We start from the raw sequence: 19370 nt of genomic DNA on the forward strand, positions 1-19370 counted from the left end.
TGCCAGATTTCAAAGGGAATGCTTCCAGTTTTTGCCCATTCAGTATGATATTGGCTGTGGGTTTGTCATAAATAGCTTTTATTATTTTGAGATATGTTCCATCGATACCTAGTTTATTGAGAGTTTTTAGCATAAAGACTGTTGAATTTTGTTGAAGGCCTTCTCTGCATCTATTGAGATAATCATGTGGTTTTTGTCTTTGGTTCTGTTTATGTGGTGAATTACGTTTACAGACTTGCATATGTTAAACTAGCCTTACATCCCTGGGATGAAGCCTACTTGATCGTGATGGATAAACTTTTTGATATGCTGTTGCAATTGGTTTGCCAGTATTTTATTGGAGATTTTTGCATCTATGTTCATCACGGATATTGGCTTGAAGTTTTCTTCAATAAGTTAACATTTAATTAGATGAACACTGGGTAAGTTTTAAGTGGCTGTATTTGTCTCTAATGAGGGCTATTCAGATAGCCTGATAAGTAGTTTTTAAACACAAAATTCTCTTCTACTTACAAATCCCAGAGAGTTAACAATAGCTTAATCACTTTCACCCCAGTCAATGAAGTGTTATCATAACACAGGTAAAAAATGAACAGTTACAGGGATACTCTTCAATCAGCTATACGTTATTACTTTTTAATTTTTTGAAGGATTATTCCCAAACTCAGATACTTTATAATTTGTAATGAAAGACTAGAGACTCTCCACCAAATAACATACCTCGTTGCCCCATATCATACTAGGTCACTGTGTCCCTGATACCAACATATCTGAACCTATGTCTACAGAGTTATCTTAAACTTCATGGCATGTAACTGAATTCAAAACCTAAACAGGAAAAGAATGTCAAGATTATTTTGATGTGATTTTTTTATTTTTTTATTTTTTTAGGCCAGGAGTAAACATACTTCACACTGGGGAAGAAGAATAAATCAAAATAACTCAAAACAATAACCAAAAACACTAATCTCAAAATACTCACACAGCGACCAGTTGGATTTTGAATTTGATTGATGTTGGGTTAAATTCTGGCTTGCTCAAATTATGTTCACATTTCTAAAACGAAAACAAATATAACATGTACAGAAGACAACAACACATTTTGCTAATCCATAGAGCTGTTAAATTCAGAAGGAAAGCATTTATGAGAATTTTGTTTGGTTTTATTCTGCTATATGACCATATTTTTTTGAAATAGTTTATACCAACCAAAGTTTACACAAGATGTCTGTACTTCCTGATATGTACAACCACACTATCCAATATTATGATACCTCTGTGCTACTTAAAAACTACAAAAATAACTAACACATACTGAGTACTTACTGTATGTGCTGAGCAATTGCTCACTGGTTTAAATGGATTTAAACATCACATCAACTTTATGAGGTAGGTACAGGCATTATATTAAGGCTGGCATTTTATAGATGATTAAAATTGTATACAGGAATGGTAAGCCACCTGTGCAACTTCATAGTGCCAATAAACATGGATGCTGGGATTTAAATCCAGGTAGTATAATTCCAGATCCTATGCTTAAAGCAGAGTAACAATTATTTTTTTTGAGATAGGATATCATTCTGTTACCCAGGCTGGAGTGCAGTGGCACAACCAAAGCTCACTACAGCCTCCAACTTCTGGGCTCAAGCAATCCTCCTGCCTTGGCCTCCCAAACTGCTGGGATTACAGGCATGAGCCACTGCACCAAGCCAGTAACAACTACTTACTGCTTTCTTAAACATGTACTACATACACCTGGTTAAAAAATATATATATATATATATATATTTTTTTGAGACCGAGTTTTGCTCTTGTTACCCAGGCTGGAGTGCAATGGCGCGATCTCGGCTCACCGCAACCTCCGCCTCCTGGGTTCAGGCAATTCTCCTGCCTCAGCCTCCTGAGTAGCTGGGATTACAGGCACGCACCACCATGCCCAGCTAATTTTTTGTAGCTTTAGTAGAGACGGGGTTTCACCATGTTGACCAGGATGGTCTCGATCTCTTGACCTTGTGATCCACCCGCCTCGGCCTCCCAAAGTGCTGGGATTACAGGCTTGAGCCACCGCGCCCGGCAAAATATTTTTTAACAGTACAAAAAAGGTGTCCAGCGTAAAGATTACCTGTCATCTGTCTGTCCCATTCCTCTCCCCAGATAGCCTAATGCACATAAAAGTACAAGCATACATCACCTTGCTTTTTTCACAATAACACAAAAGGAAACATATTTTTTTTTAATTTTTTATATTATTTTTTTGCCCTTTGCTTTTTTCATTTAATCTAGCTTGTCATTAGTTCCATTTCAGTACACATAGAGGAGCCTCTGTGCCCCGCTGTAACAACTTCTATAACTTATAGAAGACAGAAATTGATGGACATTCAGGATGTTTCCATCATTTTGCTATGGTAAGAAATGCAGCAATGAGTGTTCTTGTATATGAATCATTTCCCAAATGTCTAAGTATTTGTAAGACAATTTCCTAAAAATAGATCAAAGGGTGTATTTATTTGCTATTTTAATGGATACTATAATATAGCTGACTAATCTGATGATTATGACATGATATTCTATTGCAGTTAAAATTAAAAAAATTTTTCATTTTCTCATTGCAGTTTTAATGTACATTTCCCTGATTAGTGTATAAATTTGAATTTCTTTCATATTTATTGGCTATTGGAATTTCTTCTGCCATAACTTGCATGTTAGGATCTACTGGTTATTTTTATTTCCTTGCTGATTTGCTGAAGTTCTTTACACACTCTAGACATTAATCTATTGTTAATAATATACCTTGTAAACTACTTTTCTCAGTCGTGGTTTATCTTTTTATTTCTTTCTGGATTTTCTTTGGCATGAGGGTACAAGTTTTACTTTTTTTTTTTTTTTTTTGAGACGGAGTCTTGCTCTGTCACCAGGCTGGAGTGCAGTGGTGCAATCTCAGCTCACTGCAACCTCCACCTCCCAGGTTCAAGCGATTCTCCTGCCTCAGCTTCCTGAGTAGCTGAGACTACAGGTGCTTGCCACCACGTCCAACTAATTTTAGCATTTTTAGAAGAGATAGGGTATCACCATGTTGGTCAGGCTGGTCTCAAACTCCTGACCTCATGATTTGCCTGTCTCAGCCTCCCAAAGTGCTGGGATTACAGGTGTGAGCCACTGTGCCAGGCCAAGTTTTACTTTTAATGAAGTAAAATATGTAACTTTACATCATAGTTTGTGCTTATTTGTCTTACTTACGAAACATTCTCCTACCCAGAAGTCATGAAGGTATTTTCCTGTATTTCCTTTCAGAACTTTTGCTCTTCAAATTTCCAATGTTCCCGATATTAACTTCTGTGTAGGGTATGAGCAACCCAATTTTATTTTTTTCCATATAATCACTCGACCTAGCAAAATTTAATAGCCTATTCTTTCCCCAATGATCTAAAATGCTATACTTAGTATACAAGAAATTTTCTCATATGCATTGGCCTATATCTGCATATATATACATACATGTATAGACACACTTTTTTTTTATATGTGCGTTTGTATTTTCCCTCCTTCTTTATACAAAAAGTTACATACCTACCATGCACTTTGCTTTTTGCATTTAAAAATGTATCCCTTATTAGCACATACTTTTAAATAAATTTATAGTACTCATTGTGTGGATATACCATATCTCTGCATATTTTGGTTTGTATTTGTGGAGGTGTAAGGTAGACTCCTAAAAGTTCATGAGACAAAAGGTAACTTTACTTTCGGTAGATATTGCTATATTAATGGTGTATTATATAACTAACCATATTTACATAAATTTATATCAATTTAATTTATATAACTATTTCTATTACTAAACTTTTTTAAGAAATCAACTTCTGATTTTATTGCTCTTTTGTATTCTATACTGGTTTCTTAATTTATTAATACTTGCCCTCCTATTGTCTTTGTACTTTGCTATTCTTTTTCTAACTTCCTGAAATGGATGCTGACATCACTAATCTTTTAATATTTCTTCTTCTCTAATATATATACTGATACTGTATAGCTAAGCATGGCCTTAGTTGTATCCTGTAAGTTTTGCTATAAAGAAATTACTGATTTCTAACTTAACTGCATTGTGATAGAATAATATACTTTTATAATTTCATCTTCCAACTGACAACCTCAGCAAGAGAAGGCATAGGGACTCCAATGGCAGCAGCAGCATGTACAAAGAAACGATTATGAAAGTTGGTAGACAATGTTGGGTGGGTGCCCCAGGTCTCTCCAAGCAGACATGTATTTACTTTGTTTTTTAAAACAAACGTATATTTTTCTTATTTATTTTTTTGAGATGGAGTTCCGCTCTTGTTGCCCAGGCTGGAGTGCAATGGAGCGATCTCAGCTCACCGCAACCTCCGCCTCCCAGGTTCAAGCGATTCTCCTGCCCCAGCCTCCCAAAAAACCTGTATTTTAAGTAGAATTTAAAAAAAAAATAAGTTGGTGCAAGGCTACATGACTTTTGATCAAAACAACGAGATACAGGGCTTCTAAATATAAGGGATCATCTGAAATTCATGTTGTTTGAAATAATTGTCTAATTTTGAGGGTTCCAGTATTTGTGTGAAAATTCGACAATTTTTAAAGAAGTCCTTGGAAACTGGCATTGACAATCAATCTCCTTAAAATAGAATTTCAAAGCTTTTCAACACACTGCAACTCTCCCTAGCTTTGGACCAACTCCACAACTGAGCAGAGCCACCTCCTCCAGACATGCATTGCTCTGCTGCTGGATACTCTAACAGCTTGCACAAAGCAGCTCACTTAAAAAGAGATATTGTGTAGTTTAAAATACATTAATTTGTGTAAAATAACTTGCTCTGTTATAAACCACCATTAAAAACCATTATAATGTTTTTAATAATATGATTTGGCACTTAAATATTTTTGGAGTGAAAATTATCACTAAAGTAATATACGACTCCCACAAAAATATGGTTTCATCATTATTAAAGAGAACTGTATTGATTTGCCAAAATTCTGCAACTTAGCAAAGGTATTACCTTCCTTGGATTTGTACTTTGTGATTTAATAGGCTGTACTGTGGGCTGGTTATGTTAATTGAAAAAATAAAGTCATTATGCAAGTTTTGCAGCACTCTAAACATAAGCAGAAAAACAGCTGTTCAGATCTTTTAGCAATTCACATTTGTCTACCTTACAAACTGCCATGTGTCCAAATCATGATTTTGTAATTGCTAAGGTATGATATGTCAGGTTATTTGAAAACAATTATTTTTTGAAGTAATTGTGACCGCAAAACATCCTTTTTTACATGAAGAGTTGTACATCATTTGAAATCATGCAAATGATGTCTTGATCTGAAGCATAAACCCAGGTACTTAATGTTTTTAATAATATGGTGCCACTGCAGGGGTTGGGGGCGGTGCAGAAGAACAAGGACAATGGTCGGGGAGGACTGGCCTAACTAATCACTAAGTGAATTGTACTGCAGCTTTTATTTACAGGAAATCCTTATTTGGGATATTCGAGGGCAGCTGCAAGCTGAAAACAATCCAGTAGATGTACTTTGTTTATATTTTTATACCAGACAATTATCAACTGCTAAATAATAGCTTTGATATTTGCAACTGTTGCATAGACTATTTTTGCTAAAAGGTGATTAGCTCTTGCCTTTAATTTTACAGTGCTTAAAGTGATAAGCTTCTAGTCATGTTTCCTATGAAAGAGACTACTTGATATATGTACGTAAACCACTGAAATAGTATAACTATTTTTAAATTACCATTTTTCTACTTAAAATATTTAAAATAAGGCTTTTCTTAGGACACTTCTAAAGCAGATTAAATCCAATAAGGTTTCTGATTTTTTTTTTTTTTTTTACTGATATAGTTTTTCCAACTGAAATAACGTTTCAGCTAAATAAAGCATTGTTAAATATTAATATTTGATTAAAAAATTGTCTTGTAAGGTCGGGCGCGGTGGCTCAAGCCTGTAATCCCAGCACTTTGGGAGGCCGAGGCGGGTGGATCACGAAGTCAAGAGATCAAGACCATCCTGGTCAACATGGTGAAACCCTGTGTCTACTAAAAATACAAAAAATTAGCTGGGCATGGTGGCGCGTGCCTGTAGTCCCAGCTGCTCAGGAGGCTGAGGCAGGAGAATTGCCTGAACCCAGGAGGCGGAGGTTGCGGTGAGCCGAGATTGCGCCATTGCACTCCAGCCTGGGTAACAAGAGCGAAACTCCGTCTCAAAAAAAAAAAAAAAAATTGTCTTGTAAAATTTCTGTAAATTATATTTGTTCTAAAAAAAAGGTATAATGTCCTAATATTAAAAGATTTTAAACAAATCCTTTTCCTTTGATTTTTAAAACTCTGATCTAATGATAAAATTCTATAAATTTTCATTTTCCAGTACAGTTAAATACCAAAACAACTGGTAATTCATAACTTTTACTTGTTATAATATAAACACACAACAAGCAAATGTATTTAAGAGGACTAAATGGAAATAAGGTATTCTAAAGAGGAACCTTTGTGCTATTGAGCATCTTAACCTATTTATTATTATTAAAGTATTAATTTGAATTAAGGAAACCTTTTCTTGTTAATAAAAACTTCCTTTTAACTGACAAAAAAATTTTCATCTTCTGAAAAATGTTCAGACTTACTTTATAATAACCTAGTACATAGTCAACCTTTATAAGCGTTCTATGTATAGTTGAAAAGAATGCATATATTCTGCAGATAATGGGTACAGGGTCTATAAATGTCCATTTGGTCAAGTTTGCTCATTAAATTGTCCAACTGTTCTATATTCTAACTGATTTTCAACTATTTGTTCTCTCAGTTACTGAGAGAAGTATGTTAAAATTTCCCAGAATGATTTGTCCACTTAACGTCATTTTCTCAAATGTTAGCATATCTGGAGTCTTATTATTTGGTGCATATGACTTTAGACAGTTGTATCCTCTTTGTAAACTGAATCTTTTTTTTAAACAAATTATCCCTCTTTTAAAAAAATTAGTGTTTGTGCAATATCTTTCCCATCTCTCTCTACTTTCAACCTTTCTGAATTCTCACGTTTGTGCCTCTTATAATAAGCATATAGATGGCTCACTGTAATCTGCTTTATTATTTAGACTGACAGTGTTTGTCTTTTAATAGAAGCATTTAGTTCACTGGTATTTAATGTAAATACTGATACATCTATATTTTAATCTACTATCTTACTACACACATTTTTTTTTTTTTTTAAGAAAACAGGGTCTTCTGGCTTTGTCACCCAGGCTGGAGTGCAGTAGTGTGATTATGGCTTACAGCAGCCTTAATCTCCTGGGGTCAAGTGATTCTCCTGCCTCAGTCTCCTGAGTTGCTGGGACTACAGGTGTGTACCACAACACTGGCCTTTTTTTTGGTAGAGACAGGGTCTCACTATGTTGCCTAGTCTGATCTTAAGCTCGTGGGCTCCAGTGATCATCCTGCCTTGGCCTCTTAAAGTGTTGCAATTATAGGCACAAGCCCAGGCTTTCTATATGAACCACCAGTTCTATGTTCCTTTGTCCCTTCTTTTTCTTTCTTTTTATAAAGGTTTTTCATTATTAAAATTTTCTAACATGTACAAAAATATAGAATGATGTTATAAATCTCCAGGCACTCATCACCCAACTTCAACAATTATCAACTTAGGAATGCAGGACTTGAATCTATGCTCCCAGGTTAAACAAACAAAAAGAATCAGCGACTTGTTATTAAAAATTAGCAACAGGGGGCTGGGCATGGTAGGCCTGTAATCCCAGCACTTTGGGAGGCTGAGGTGGACAGATCGCCTGAGGTAAGGAGTTTGAAACCAGCCTGGCCAACATGGTGAAACTCCATCTCTATTAAAAAAAAAATTAGCAACAATGGCAAATCTTGTTTCATTTATGCTCTTCTTTGTTTTTTTGAGACAGTCTCGCTCTGTTGCCTAGGGTGGAGTGCGGTGGCGTGATCTTGGCTCACTGCAACCTCCACCTCCCGGGTTCAAGCGATTCTTCTGCCTCAGCCTCCCAAGTGGCTGGGACTACAGGTGTGCGCCACCACGCCCTGCTAATTTTTTGTATTTTTAGTAGAGATGGGGTTTCACCATATTGGCCAGGGTGGCCTCGAACTACTGACCTCATGTTCCACCTGCCTCAGCCTCCCAAAGTGCTGGGATTACAGGTGTGAGCCACCGTGCCGTCTTTCATTTATACTTTTAACTACTCCTCATTCCTGATTATTTTGCAACAAACATCATGTCATTTCCTTCATAAATATTTCTGTGTGTATATCCAAAAGATAAACACATTAAAAAAAAAAAACCAAAACCCAGTACTATCATATTCCTAAAAAACGGAAAAATACATCTTTTTTTTTTTTTTTTCCCCCCGTGAGACAGGTTTTTACTATGTTGCCTAGACTAAAGTACAGTGGCTATACACAGGCACGATCATCAAACACTACAGTCTCAAACTCCTCTGGCTCAAGGATTCTCCTGCCTCAGCCTCCAGGGTAGCTGAGACTACAAGTGCATATCACTGTGCCCTGCTGCATAGTTCTTTAATAGCATCAAAAGCCTACCAGTGTTCAAATTTTCCCAAAGATTTCACAAATTTTTCTTTCCTTCTTTCCTCTTTCCCTTCTTCCCTCCTCCCCTGGGCCCTTTCTTTCTGTTTTGTTTGAACTCAGAATCTACACAATATCTATACATTGTGTTTGGTTGGTAAACTTTTAAGTATCTTCTAATCTAGAGAATGATTAAGTAACCTTAGCCACTAGCAACATGTGGCTATTTAAATGAAATTAAAGATAGACTCACTACCTCAGCTGCACCATCACATGTCATGTGCTCAATGGCCACTACATGTGCCTAGTGGCTAACATACAGAACTGTACAGACACAGAACACTTCGATCACCATAGAAAGTTCCGTTGGATAGTACTGATCTAAAAGCTTTTTTTTCCATTTTGTTTATACAATTTATTTACTGAAGAAACGCTGTCACGTGTTCTGTACATTACCAGAATCTGGATTTTACTGATTTTTCTTTTTTCTTGCTTTCTTTTAAATTGATTATTTTTTATTGGTCCTCCATGAGCCTGAACACTAGCCTAAAAGTTATACACTCTTTCAGTATTCTTTTTTTTTAAATTTTATTCTTAACAATTTTATAATTTTATATCTTAACAAAAACATATGACATGTTATATCAGATTTTTAGAACGTGTAAATTTATATGCATTGATAATACAATTGAAAACATAATTAAAATTAAATTATTGGAAGTCAATTTAGAATTCATTTGGTTTTGTTTTCAATTTTTTTTTTTTTTTTGCATTTTATTGCATTTTAGGTCTTTCAGTATTCTTTTAGGGATTAACCCTATGTACCTAACCTTCAGATACTTCATTTTCTACATCTGTAAAACAGGTTCCACAGAAGTACCTACCTCACAGAGTTGTAAGAGTTGTTTATATTAAAGGTATTTAAAATAGTGCCTGGCAACTGGTATGCTCTCTACGAGTATTTTCTGTAGTTACTACATTCCAAAGGTTTTGCCATGGTCAGACACCAGCCACATTAATTTTGCTTTCTTCTTATACAAATGGCAGTTCTACAGAATGGAATACTTACACGGCAGCGCAGGGACCGTTTGATCAGAAGATGTTTGTGGCGAGGATACAGCTGTGAAGCACAGACTGGCTGGAAGTCAGGCTGTAACAGACGCTGCTGAAGGGTGGTTACTAGAAAGAAAGGCAGAAACTAGGTTTAGTTTACAGTGACTTTAATATTGGACTTTTATGTAGCAGTAATTACATGAAGCAATACAGCCTTTATGAAGAGCGTTGTTCATAAAAATGAAAAGAAATCTGACATTTTAGATTTCAAACAATGACATCTATTATAGCTGTTTGATTTTCTACATATCATTTTACTACTAACAACTATTCCATTAAAAATCTCAAATCACAAGGTATATAAATAACAGAAAAAGAATTAGCCGCAGACTAGAAACAAAGTAGAATAATGTAGAAAATTACCCTCTGTTAAATTTACTGGTCTTGTATAATAGTCTTCAGGTAGAGGTTCCACTTCATCTACAGCCTGAGCTGGCTCAATCTTTATCTCTTTCTGATCCTCTCCTTCTTTAAGGCTAAAAGATTTAAAAAAAAAAAAAAAAAAAGCAGTAATTTCTCAAGGATCCATCTGATTATCCTCAGTTATGATATCAATAATTGAAGTATTCCTCTGTCATAGACTATCTGTTCAGTGTAGGTCTTTTCTAAGTATAAGAATCTTCTTTTCCATTGCCAACTCTGTGTGTGTGTGTGTGTGTGTGTGTGTGTGTGTGTGTGTGTGTGTGTGTTTGTGTGTGTGTGTTTTAATCTCATTCCTTTGACATTCATTTTGATACCTGCTGTTCTCCTCAAAGTTATTTAATGTCTAAACTTACGAAAGTCCTGCAAGGGTACTGATGGATGCACCAGCTCGTGGTCGCTGAAGCCTGGTTCCAAGACCATATTTGTCCTAAACAAAGTTCAGAAATTCCTATTAGAAAGTCCATATTTACATATTCTATTTATCAAAAGAAAAAATTTTGGGTAGGACAGCATGAGAAGCTCAGGGAAATAAAAAAAAAAAAAAAAAAAAAAAAAAAAAAAAAAAAAAAAAAAAAAAAAAAAAAAAAAAAAAAAAAAAAAAAAAAAGTTAATTTAAAGGCTTCTTTTAAAGAAAGCAATTTGTAGCCCCACATCATTATTCTATTATTAATAATAACAGCACTAAACAGAGAGATTAAAACTACATTAATACAGTAAAAACGAACCAAATGTGAACTTCTGGTATTAATCTAAAAATATCTAAGCTATGGCTCAGGCAAGAACTATGTGGAGTGTCTAAGATACACAATGGATGTCTTCCTGGAACACCGGCGGTCACCTGCTAACTTCTTCAGGGTCGGCAAGAATCATAAAGGAGAACTTACCACTACATGAATAGTGTGTTGCTGTAGAGCCCCAAAATAGCAGCAGGTTGCAACAGAGACAAAAAATGCAGCATAAGATAGAAGCAAATGCATATAGCAGGCAGGTTATATGGGAAAATTGGAAGAATAATGCATTTAATTCAAATTCCACACCTAAATATAACATATATTATTGCATATGCTGACTGTACCACTGGACTATTCAGAAAAACTCACTTCTTTTGCAAATGTAGGTGCTTTGCAAAGGTTAACGTTTTTGAATTCTAATCTAGTTTTTTTTTTTTTTTTTTTTTTTTTAAGACAGAGTTTTGCTCTGTCACCCAGGCTCGAGTGCAGTGGTGTGATCTCAGCTCACTGCAGCCTCCACCTCCTGAGCATAGTGATTCTCATGCCTCAGCCTCCCAAGTAACTGGGATTACAGGCATGTGCCACCATGCCCAGCAAATTTTTTTTTGTATTTTTAGTAGAGACAGGGTTTCACCACATTGGCCAGATTGGTCTTGAACTGCTGACCTCAAGTGATCCTTCTGCTTCAGCCTCCCAGAGTGCTGGGATTACAGGTGTGAGCCACCATGCCCAGCTTAATCTAGATATTTTTATATAGACTTTACCAACCCTTAGGGTTTCAACGACTTAACTAATTTTCATGTGACTGTAGTATGACAAGTTGCTTAACTAAGTCTCATTTCCTCTAGTGTAAAATGGGGATATGATACCTCACAAGATTTTGTGAGGAATAAATAAAGTAATAAGTGTAAAGTGTTTAGCACAGAGCTTGACACATCATTGTCATTCAATAAAAGTTATTTATTGAATGTCAATCTGCTGGGCCCCAAGCAAGCACACAGAAAACAAACGGTACTATGAGAGCAAATAAAACTTGGGGGGAAATAACAAAAATTCCAAATCCTAATTTCTTGTTTCTTACTAGCAGTACATAAACTGGTAGAGAACGACTCTCATAAATAATTCTTATCACAAATTCTACTTGCATATATTACTATTTAACCACACAAATGCACTATGTAAAAAGTCAGTGTTTTTCATCTTGGAGAAACAGTGAAGGATGTTAAAAAAAAAAAACTATAACTAAAGCTGAGAAACCACTACTGCCAGGATGTCAAAGGTGGGTGACATGGGTAACATGACTAAAATCTACCATTTGCTCACATCCCTCCTCAGGCTTTCTATAATATACAAAAGCTGTACGTAGAGTTCTGGAGTGCCTACGAAATTAACAGCTTTTCTGGGGAAATGATCAGAAGATAAAAGGGAGTGATGGAGACAGAAACACAAATGTCCTTAAAACACAAACAACTCAAATGAACCAATGGTATGGCAAAAGCATAACTATTGGACTTAAATATCTGTAATTTGAAGAATCCCTCTCTCTGCTATTCACCATTCAGAAATCTAGGACAATGGCCACTTTCTAAAATGATCACTGTTCTTAGGCCCTACAGGTCTTGCAAATCCTTTTAGTGCCAAATTCTCACCGAAAAAGCCAGAGGCATATAGTTTCTACGCCGTGCCAGTTTCTTGCGATCTCGCTCAACCTTCTCTTTCTGAGCAAGCTGCTGGTAATATTCAATCAATTTGTTCATCTGTAAAAAAATCACAGACTCAGTACACAAAAACGCTAACAGAAAACATACCAAATTAATCACTACCCTGACTAGACACATAATGAACAGAGAAGACAAATGAAGATGGGCAAGTTTGCCATTTTTCTTCAGAGAATTTTCTTTGCTATGTGATCTATTTTCCAAACCGAAGTGGAAAACTGAAGCTCAAGGACAGGAAGAAATGGGCAATGAAAAGGCTTGGAAATGTCTTGCTCTCTTACTTCATTACTTATTTCCCTCACAACTGCTCTTATTTTTTTTTCTTCATGGCCACAGGACCATTTCTAAGAACATGACATTTTATACTGTATTTTATTCCCCAACTCCATCACACTTTTTAATTTTTAAAATACATGTCAATTATGAAAGCAATATACATTAATCATAAAAAGTTCAAACAAGGCTGGGCACAGTGGCTCACGCCTCTAATTCTAGCACTTTGGGAGGCCAAGGTGAGTGGGCTGCTTGGGGCCTGGAGTTCAAAACCAGCCTGGGCAACAGAGTGAGCCCTTGTCTCTATAAAAAATGCAAAAGTTAGCTGGGCATGGTGGCGTACACCTATAGTCCCAGCTACTCAAGAGGATGAGGTGGTGAAAAAAATGGCAGATAGGAAGTTGGACTAACTTACAGCTTCCCCTCAAACAGAACAACATGCGGAGACTCACACTATAAACTGTTACTCCAAGAACTACTGCAGGAACATGCTAGGAAAACTGAAAAAGTTCACAGACCCTTTGAAAGAAGTGGCCTGCCACTGCAAAATCTGTGAGACTGTGGAAAAATGGTGAGTGCCCCAAGTGTGAGAGGGGGAAAGCCTAACTCTAAACACACATCCTCACTGGAGAACCTAAAAATCCAGATCATGGGAGAAAAGTTTAACCTTATCTAGTGCTGAAACAAATTTAGAGAGCCGAGTGAAACATAAATGTAGAAGAAACAACAGAGAGAAGAGCCCTGCAGGCACTCCTGGTTCCCAGGGAAGCCATTTCTGACTTTAACCTTACAGGGGTCCTTGGGGAGTGCTGCCAGTAGAACTGAGGAAGGACCACAGGGAGATGGAACTTCCAGGTGAATTTTATAATAATTTTGACCGAGAGCAAATTTTCCCGGGCAGAATTGAGATGGGGACAGTGTGAAGGGGAAGTACAGATATGAGCATATAAGCAGTAGGGAAGGGGTGGAGCCCAAAAGGCTGGCTTGCTTTCTCAGCAGGTAGGCTTATAGCCTGAGGCAAGATGGGGCACGGTGGGAGTGAGACTGGCCTTGCTGGCTGCTTGAGACCTGGGTGAGGCCTGTCACTGCTGGATTTCCCCTACTTCCTGGCCACCTGTATGACACAGCAGAGGCAGCCATAATCCATTGGCCTGAGAATCATACAACCGCCACAGTTGGTGGCCACAGCAAGCCCTGCCCAAGGAGAGTCTGAGCTTAGACACACCCCCACCTTTCACTACCTGCCCTAGTAGCCCAAGACAAAAGACTAAACTCTTGGGGTGTCTATGGCCCCACTGATCACCTCAGAAACTCAAATATTTATCCAGGCAATTTTAGGGCAAGCTTGTTTCCTCACCACACTGCTGCAGCTGCTGCTTTCTTGAAAGCACCACATCCTGGCTGGAGGCCAACAAACTCAAGCCATTACAGCAACTCATAAAAGAACCCTGCCCCCCAAAAGGAGAAAACAACAGCTAATTCCACCACCCTGTAACATCCTGGCGAAACAGAGGTCCTGAGTCTGTCCACGTGAAAAGTCACTGCTAGCACAACCAGCATTCAAGAAAACTAGCACACTAAACTACAACCAAGGACCCTCACAGAGTCCACCTCACTCCCCTGCTGCCTCCACCAGGGCAGGTGCTGGTATCCACAACTGAGAGACCGGAAGACAGACTGCATCACAGGACTCTTTGCAGACACTCCCCAGTACCAGCTCAGAGACCGGTAGCTGTGCTGGGTAGCTAGACCCAGAGCAGCAATAACAATAACTGCAGTCCAGTTCTCAGGAAGGTGCATCCCTAGGGGAAGGGAAAGAGCACCTTCGAGGAACCATGCCGTGGGACAAGAGAATCTGAACAGTAGCCCTCAAGTCCCAGATCTTTCCTGACATAGTCTACCCAAATGAGAAGGAACCAGAAAAAGCAATTCTGGTAATATGACAAAACAGCGTTCTTAAAAGATCACGCTAGCTCACCAGCAATGGATCCAAACCAAGAAGAAATCTCTTATTTATTTATTTATTTTATTTATTTATTAAAGACGGGGTTTCACTATGTTGGTCAGGCTGGTCTTGAACTCCCAACATAAGGTGATCCGCCCGCCTTGGCCTCCAAAGTGCTTGGATTACAGGCGTGAGCCACCACGCCCGGCCTGAAGAAATCTCTGAATTGTTTAGAAGGAAAAATATTTAGAAGAAAAAGAATTCAGAAGGTCAATTATTAAGCTACTCAAAAGGGCATCAGAGAAAGGTGAAAACCAACTTAAGGAAATTAAAAAAAAATACAGGTTATGGACAAAAAAAAATCTCCAGAGAAACAGAAGCATAAATAATAATCACAATCTTGGAATGAAAGACACATTTAAACAAGGCTTTTGAATTAACCCAATCTGACAAAGGCAAAAAAAAAAGAATAATATAAAAAATAAAGCCTCCAAGAAGTCTGCGATTATATTAAGTGACCAAAACTAAGAATAATTGGTGTTCCTGAGGAAGAAGAGAAATCTAAAGGTTTGGAAAGCTTACTTGAGGAAAGGATCAGAGAAAACTCCCCTGGCCTGGCTAGAGATCTAGACATCCAATTACAAGCAGCTCAAAGAAGACCTGGGAAATTCACTGTAAAAAGATCATCACCTAGGTGTACAGTCATCAGGTTATCTAAAGTCAAGACAAAGGAAAGCCTCCCAAAGTACTGGGATTACAGGCATGAGCCGCCACACTTGGCCGTTTATGACATTTCTAAGAGTATCTGAGAACAAATGGAACCTTAACTTACTGGTGGGTGTGTGAAGAAAAAACAAAAACTTGGTTCCTTTTCCTGAGGTACAAATCAAATACAGAACTAAAGCTACACCTAGGATTCTCCATTACCTTAAGTCGCCCGGAAAAAAGTGACATAGTATTTCTACGGCTTACAATAAGGAGCACTTTCTATGTGCAACACATGCAAAAATACATATCATGGACTTCTACACACAGGTCATACCCACTGATAAAATGTAACATCTTCAGTCTTTTACTCAGTTTTTTCTGATTTCATCCTCTCTCTCTGATGACCCTTTACTTACCCGTTGGGTGTGAGGATTTTCAGGTTCCTGCCAACCGCCACTAGCTACAAAATAAAAGGATATTAAATAAGACTTTCACAATTTGAAAATTTTATTTTTATAAAACAAGTCTTCTATAGGCCATAAAATGAAACTTAAAACGTAAGTTATACAGACCAGAATGGTCAGAACAAAATTTCAAAAAAACATAGAATAATGGTGGTAATGATCACCACCACCAGCACCACTAATGCACAGCCTCTGTGCCAGGCACTTGAAATGTATTACATTTTCTTTTTCTAATAACAACTCACTGAGATAAGGACTGCTATTAGTCTCATTTCATATATGAGGAAACTGAGGCTCAGACATGTTAAATAACTTGCTCAAAGTCACATGGACAGTAAGTGGTAAAGCCAGGATTCAAACTCAGTCTGACTCCAGAGACTTTGCTCTTATCTGTAATACTGTGCATTTTCTATGTTCTATGACCTTGGCTTAGAGAAGAATTTCTTATGTAAGAAACACACAGCATAAATCACAAAGGAAAAGTTTATTAAAGAAAATTGAAAGTACTGAAAGTAAAACTATAATGAATACTTTTAACAAATGGTGCTGCAACAATGAAATATCCACATACCCACCTCCAAAAAAAAAAACCCCACAGAAAACAAAAAACGAAAGGATCCTTACTTCACAACATTTATAAAATTTATCTTGAGATGAGCAAGACTTAAATGTAAGTGCTAAAACTACAGCGTTTCTAAAAGAAAACATGGGTGTATCTTAGTTACACTGGGTTAGGCTAAAGTTTCTTTAATAGGACACAAAAAGCACAAACTATAAAATTTTTAAAAATGTTAAATTAGACTTCATTGAAATTATAAACTTGAATTCTTTAATAGACACTGCTAAGAAAAGGAAAAGGCAAGCCACAGACCGGGAGTAAATATTTGCAAAACATATATTCAACAAAGGACTTCTACACAGAATACAGAACTCTTACAACTAAGTTTAAAAAAGCAAATTAAAACAAACCAACAACAACAACAAAAACTCAGTTAAAAAGTAGGGAAAAGATTTGTACAGACATTTCACCAAAGATATATGGATGGTAAATAAACATACTGAGAAAATGCAAATTAAAACTGCACTGTTGTACGTGTGTTAGAATGGCTAAAATGAGGAAGACTGACAATATCAAGGGTTGTCAAGGGATTAGAACTCTCCTAATTTGCTAGTGAGGATCCAAAATTGTTCTGTCACTTTGGAAAACAGTTTGGCACTGGCCGGGTGCAGCCGCTCATGCCTTTAATGCCAGCGCTTTGGGAGGCTGAGGTAGAATTACTAGAGTTCAGGAGTTGAAGACCAGCCTCGGTAATGTGAAGAAACCCCATCTCTACTTTAAAAACAAATACATTAAAAAAAAAAAAAAAGTTTGGCAGCTTCTAGCCAAATTAAACATACACTTATCCTATGACCTAATAATTTCACTCCTTGGTACTTACTCAAGAAAAACGAAAACATATATTCACACAAAGACTTATAGGCAAATGTTCACAGCACCTTTATTCATATAAGCCAAAACCCGGAAACAATCCAAATGTCTATCAAGTGGAGAATGAATAAATAAAATGAAGTATGTCCACACAACAGAATACTACTCAACAATAAGGAAAGTATAAAGAAGAAACACGGATGAACCTCAACAGCATTATGTTAAATAAAAGAAGACAGACACAAAAGACTATGTAATATAAGACTCCAATTACATATACTTCTAGAAAAGGCAAAATTCTAGTGATAGAAAGCATATCAGTCTAGTGAGGGGCCGGGGGCGGGGAGAAGAAACTGACTGCAAAGGGGCATGACGAAACTCTAGGGAGATAGAAATGTTGTATATCATGATTATGGTGGTGGCTATGTGATTATACATTTACCAAACATCACAGAATCCTACATTAAAATTAGTGAACTTTATTATATATAAATTATATCTTGATAAAGCTAACCAAATAAAGGGAAAAAATAAAGTATAATGAGACACCATTTCACAACCATCGTCTGGAAAAACTAATTTAGAGTCCAAAAAGAGTAAGAGCTGACAAGGAACTGGAGCAACAGGTAGTTTATGCATATGTTACTACTGGAAGCAAAGACTGCTAAACCATTTTGGAGTGCTAAGGATGTACACAACTTATGACTGGCAATTTTACTTTTAGTTATACAGAAAGTCCTTAACCTTGTGCTTTGGGAAACACATACAAGATTGACTCCAGCAGCTCTGTTTTTTCAAAAGCAAAGAAAATGAAAACAACATAAATGTTCATTAAGAGAAGGTGGAATAGGTAAACTGTGGTGAGTCATACAGGAATCAATGTTGACAGAGTAAAGTTGTAGCAGGAACATACAGCATGTTTCCATTTGTTTAACAGTGAAAAATATTATTTGAAGCTACATACATATGTGAAGAAATATAAAGACATGCACGGATGCTAATGAACACTGAATTCAGGATTGTGATTATTATCTCTAGTGGGCAGACAGGAAGACAGATACAGTAGGGGAAAGGGCTTAAACTGTTGTGGCTATGTGTCATTTCTTAAACTGGGTGATAAGTACATGAATATACATATTTCATATAAAATCACTTTTCTCAAAACAAAAAGGACTCAATTACCTTGCTGAAGGTGACATTGCATCCTCTTGCAAGAAACGGCAGAAATAACATTTTAGTATAATATTAATATTTTAAAAGTTGCCTCACTTAAGGCAATCATGAAAAATAATTATGTGAAAGAAATGTTTCAGTTGTGATATTTTTAAACATCTGAATATTTTATCTAATTGCTTCTTTTGAACTGCTAATTTATTCTAAATAGCAATTTGGGATACAAAATCGTGTCATTGTGACTTTTTCTCTCTACATTATAGACAAGGACTTATAAATAAACAAACAGTTCTAACTTAAGTGGCTTTGGGGCTTCTGAGATGCCAATGACACCATGGAGGAAATGAAATTATGCGTACTCTTTAAGAGCTCCTGGTATTCAATTATCACTGTCAAGATACCCTAGAGGAGATTGAGTTCTAGAAGCCAGCACAAGTTTATAGTAACGAAATATAAATTCTCCAGTCTTCATGACTCATAATCCAAAAAGCATAAACATTCACAGAGTAACAAACTGAGAAATCTACTTGGATTTCTGGGCTGTTTCTTTTACTTGATAAAAAGACACAAAATACAAACATGAAAAAACAATACTTTAATTCACTGAGGCCTACATTATGCCACTCTGAGGTTGCTTTTAACATTTAACTGGCCGGGCGCGGTGGCTCAAGCCTGTAATCCCAGCACTTTGGGAGGCTGAGGCGGGTAGATCACGAGGTCAAGAGATCGAGACCATCCTGGTCAACACGGTGAAACCCCGTCTCTACTAAAAATACAAAAAATTAGCTGGGCATGGTGGCGCGTGCCTGTAATCCCAGCTACTC

The 19370-nt window shown here is 36.8% G+C and overlaps 1 protein-coding gene across 5 annotated transcripts in view; it reads right to left on the reverse strand.

The window, feature by feature from the left end:
- Positions 1 to 19370, reverse strand: part of DCTN4 (dynactin subunit 4) — a 46771-nt gene that overhangs the window by 13704 nt on the left and 13697 nt on the right. For 3 of the 5 annotated variants that reach the window (XM_017515010.2, XM_037733625.1, XM_037733624.1), the window contains 7 exons: positions 15897 to 15940; positions 12486 to 12593; positions 10990 to 11010; positions 10459 to 10532; positions 10046 to 10158; positions 9639 to 9748; positions 983 to 1056 (listed from right to left, as the gene is read on the reverse strand). In XM_017515010.2, coding sequence (XP_017370499.1) covers positions 983 to 1056; positions 9639 to 9748; positions 10046 to 10158; positions 10459 to 10532; positions 10990 to 11010; positions 12486 to 12593; positions 15897 to 15940 — 544 coding nt within the window. The remainder of the gene's footprint in view (positions 1 to 982; positions 1057 to 9638; positions 9749 to 10045; positions 10159 to 10458; positions 10533 to 10989; positions 11011 to 12485; positions 12594 to 15896; positions 15941 to 19370) is intronic. The other 2 variants (XM_017515012.2, XM_037733626.1) reach the window with 1 other exon arrangement.

The sequence above is a fragment of the Cebus imitator genome, unplaced genomic scaffold (genome assembly GCF_001604975.1).
Source record: "Cebus imitator isolate Cc_AM_T3 unplaced genomic scaffold, Cebus_imitator-1.0 Scaffold540, whole genome shotgun sequence".
Lineage (NCBI taxonomy): Eukaryota > Metazoa > Chordata > Mammalia > Primates > Cebidae > Cebus > Cebus imitator.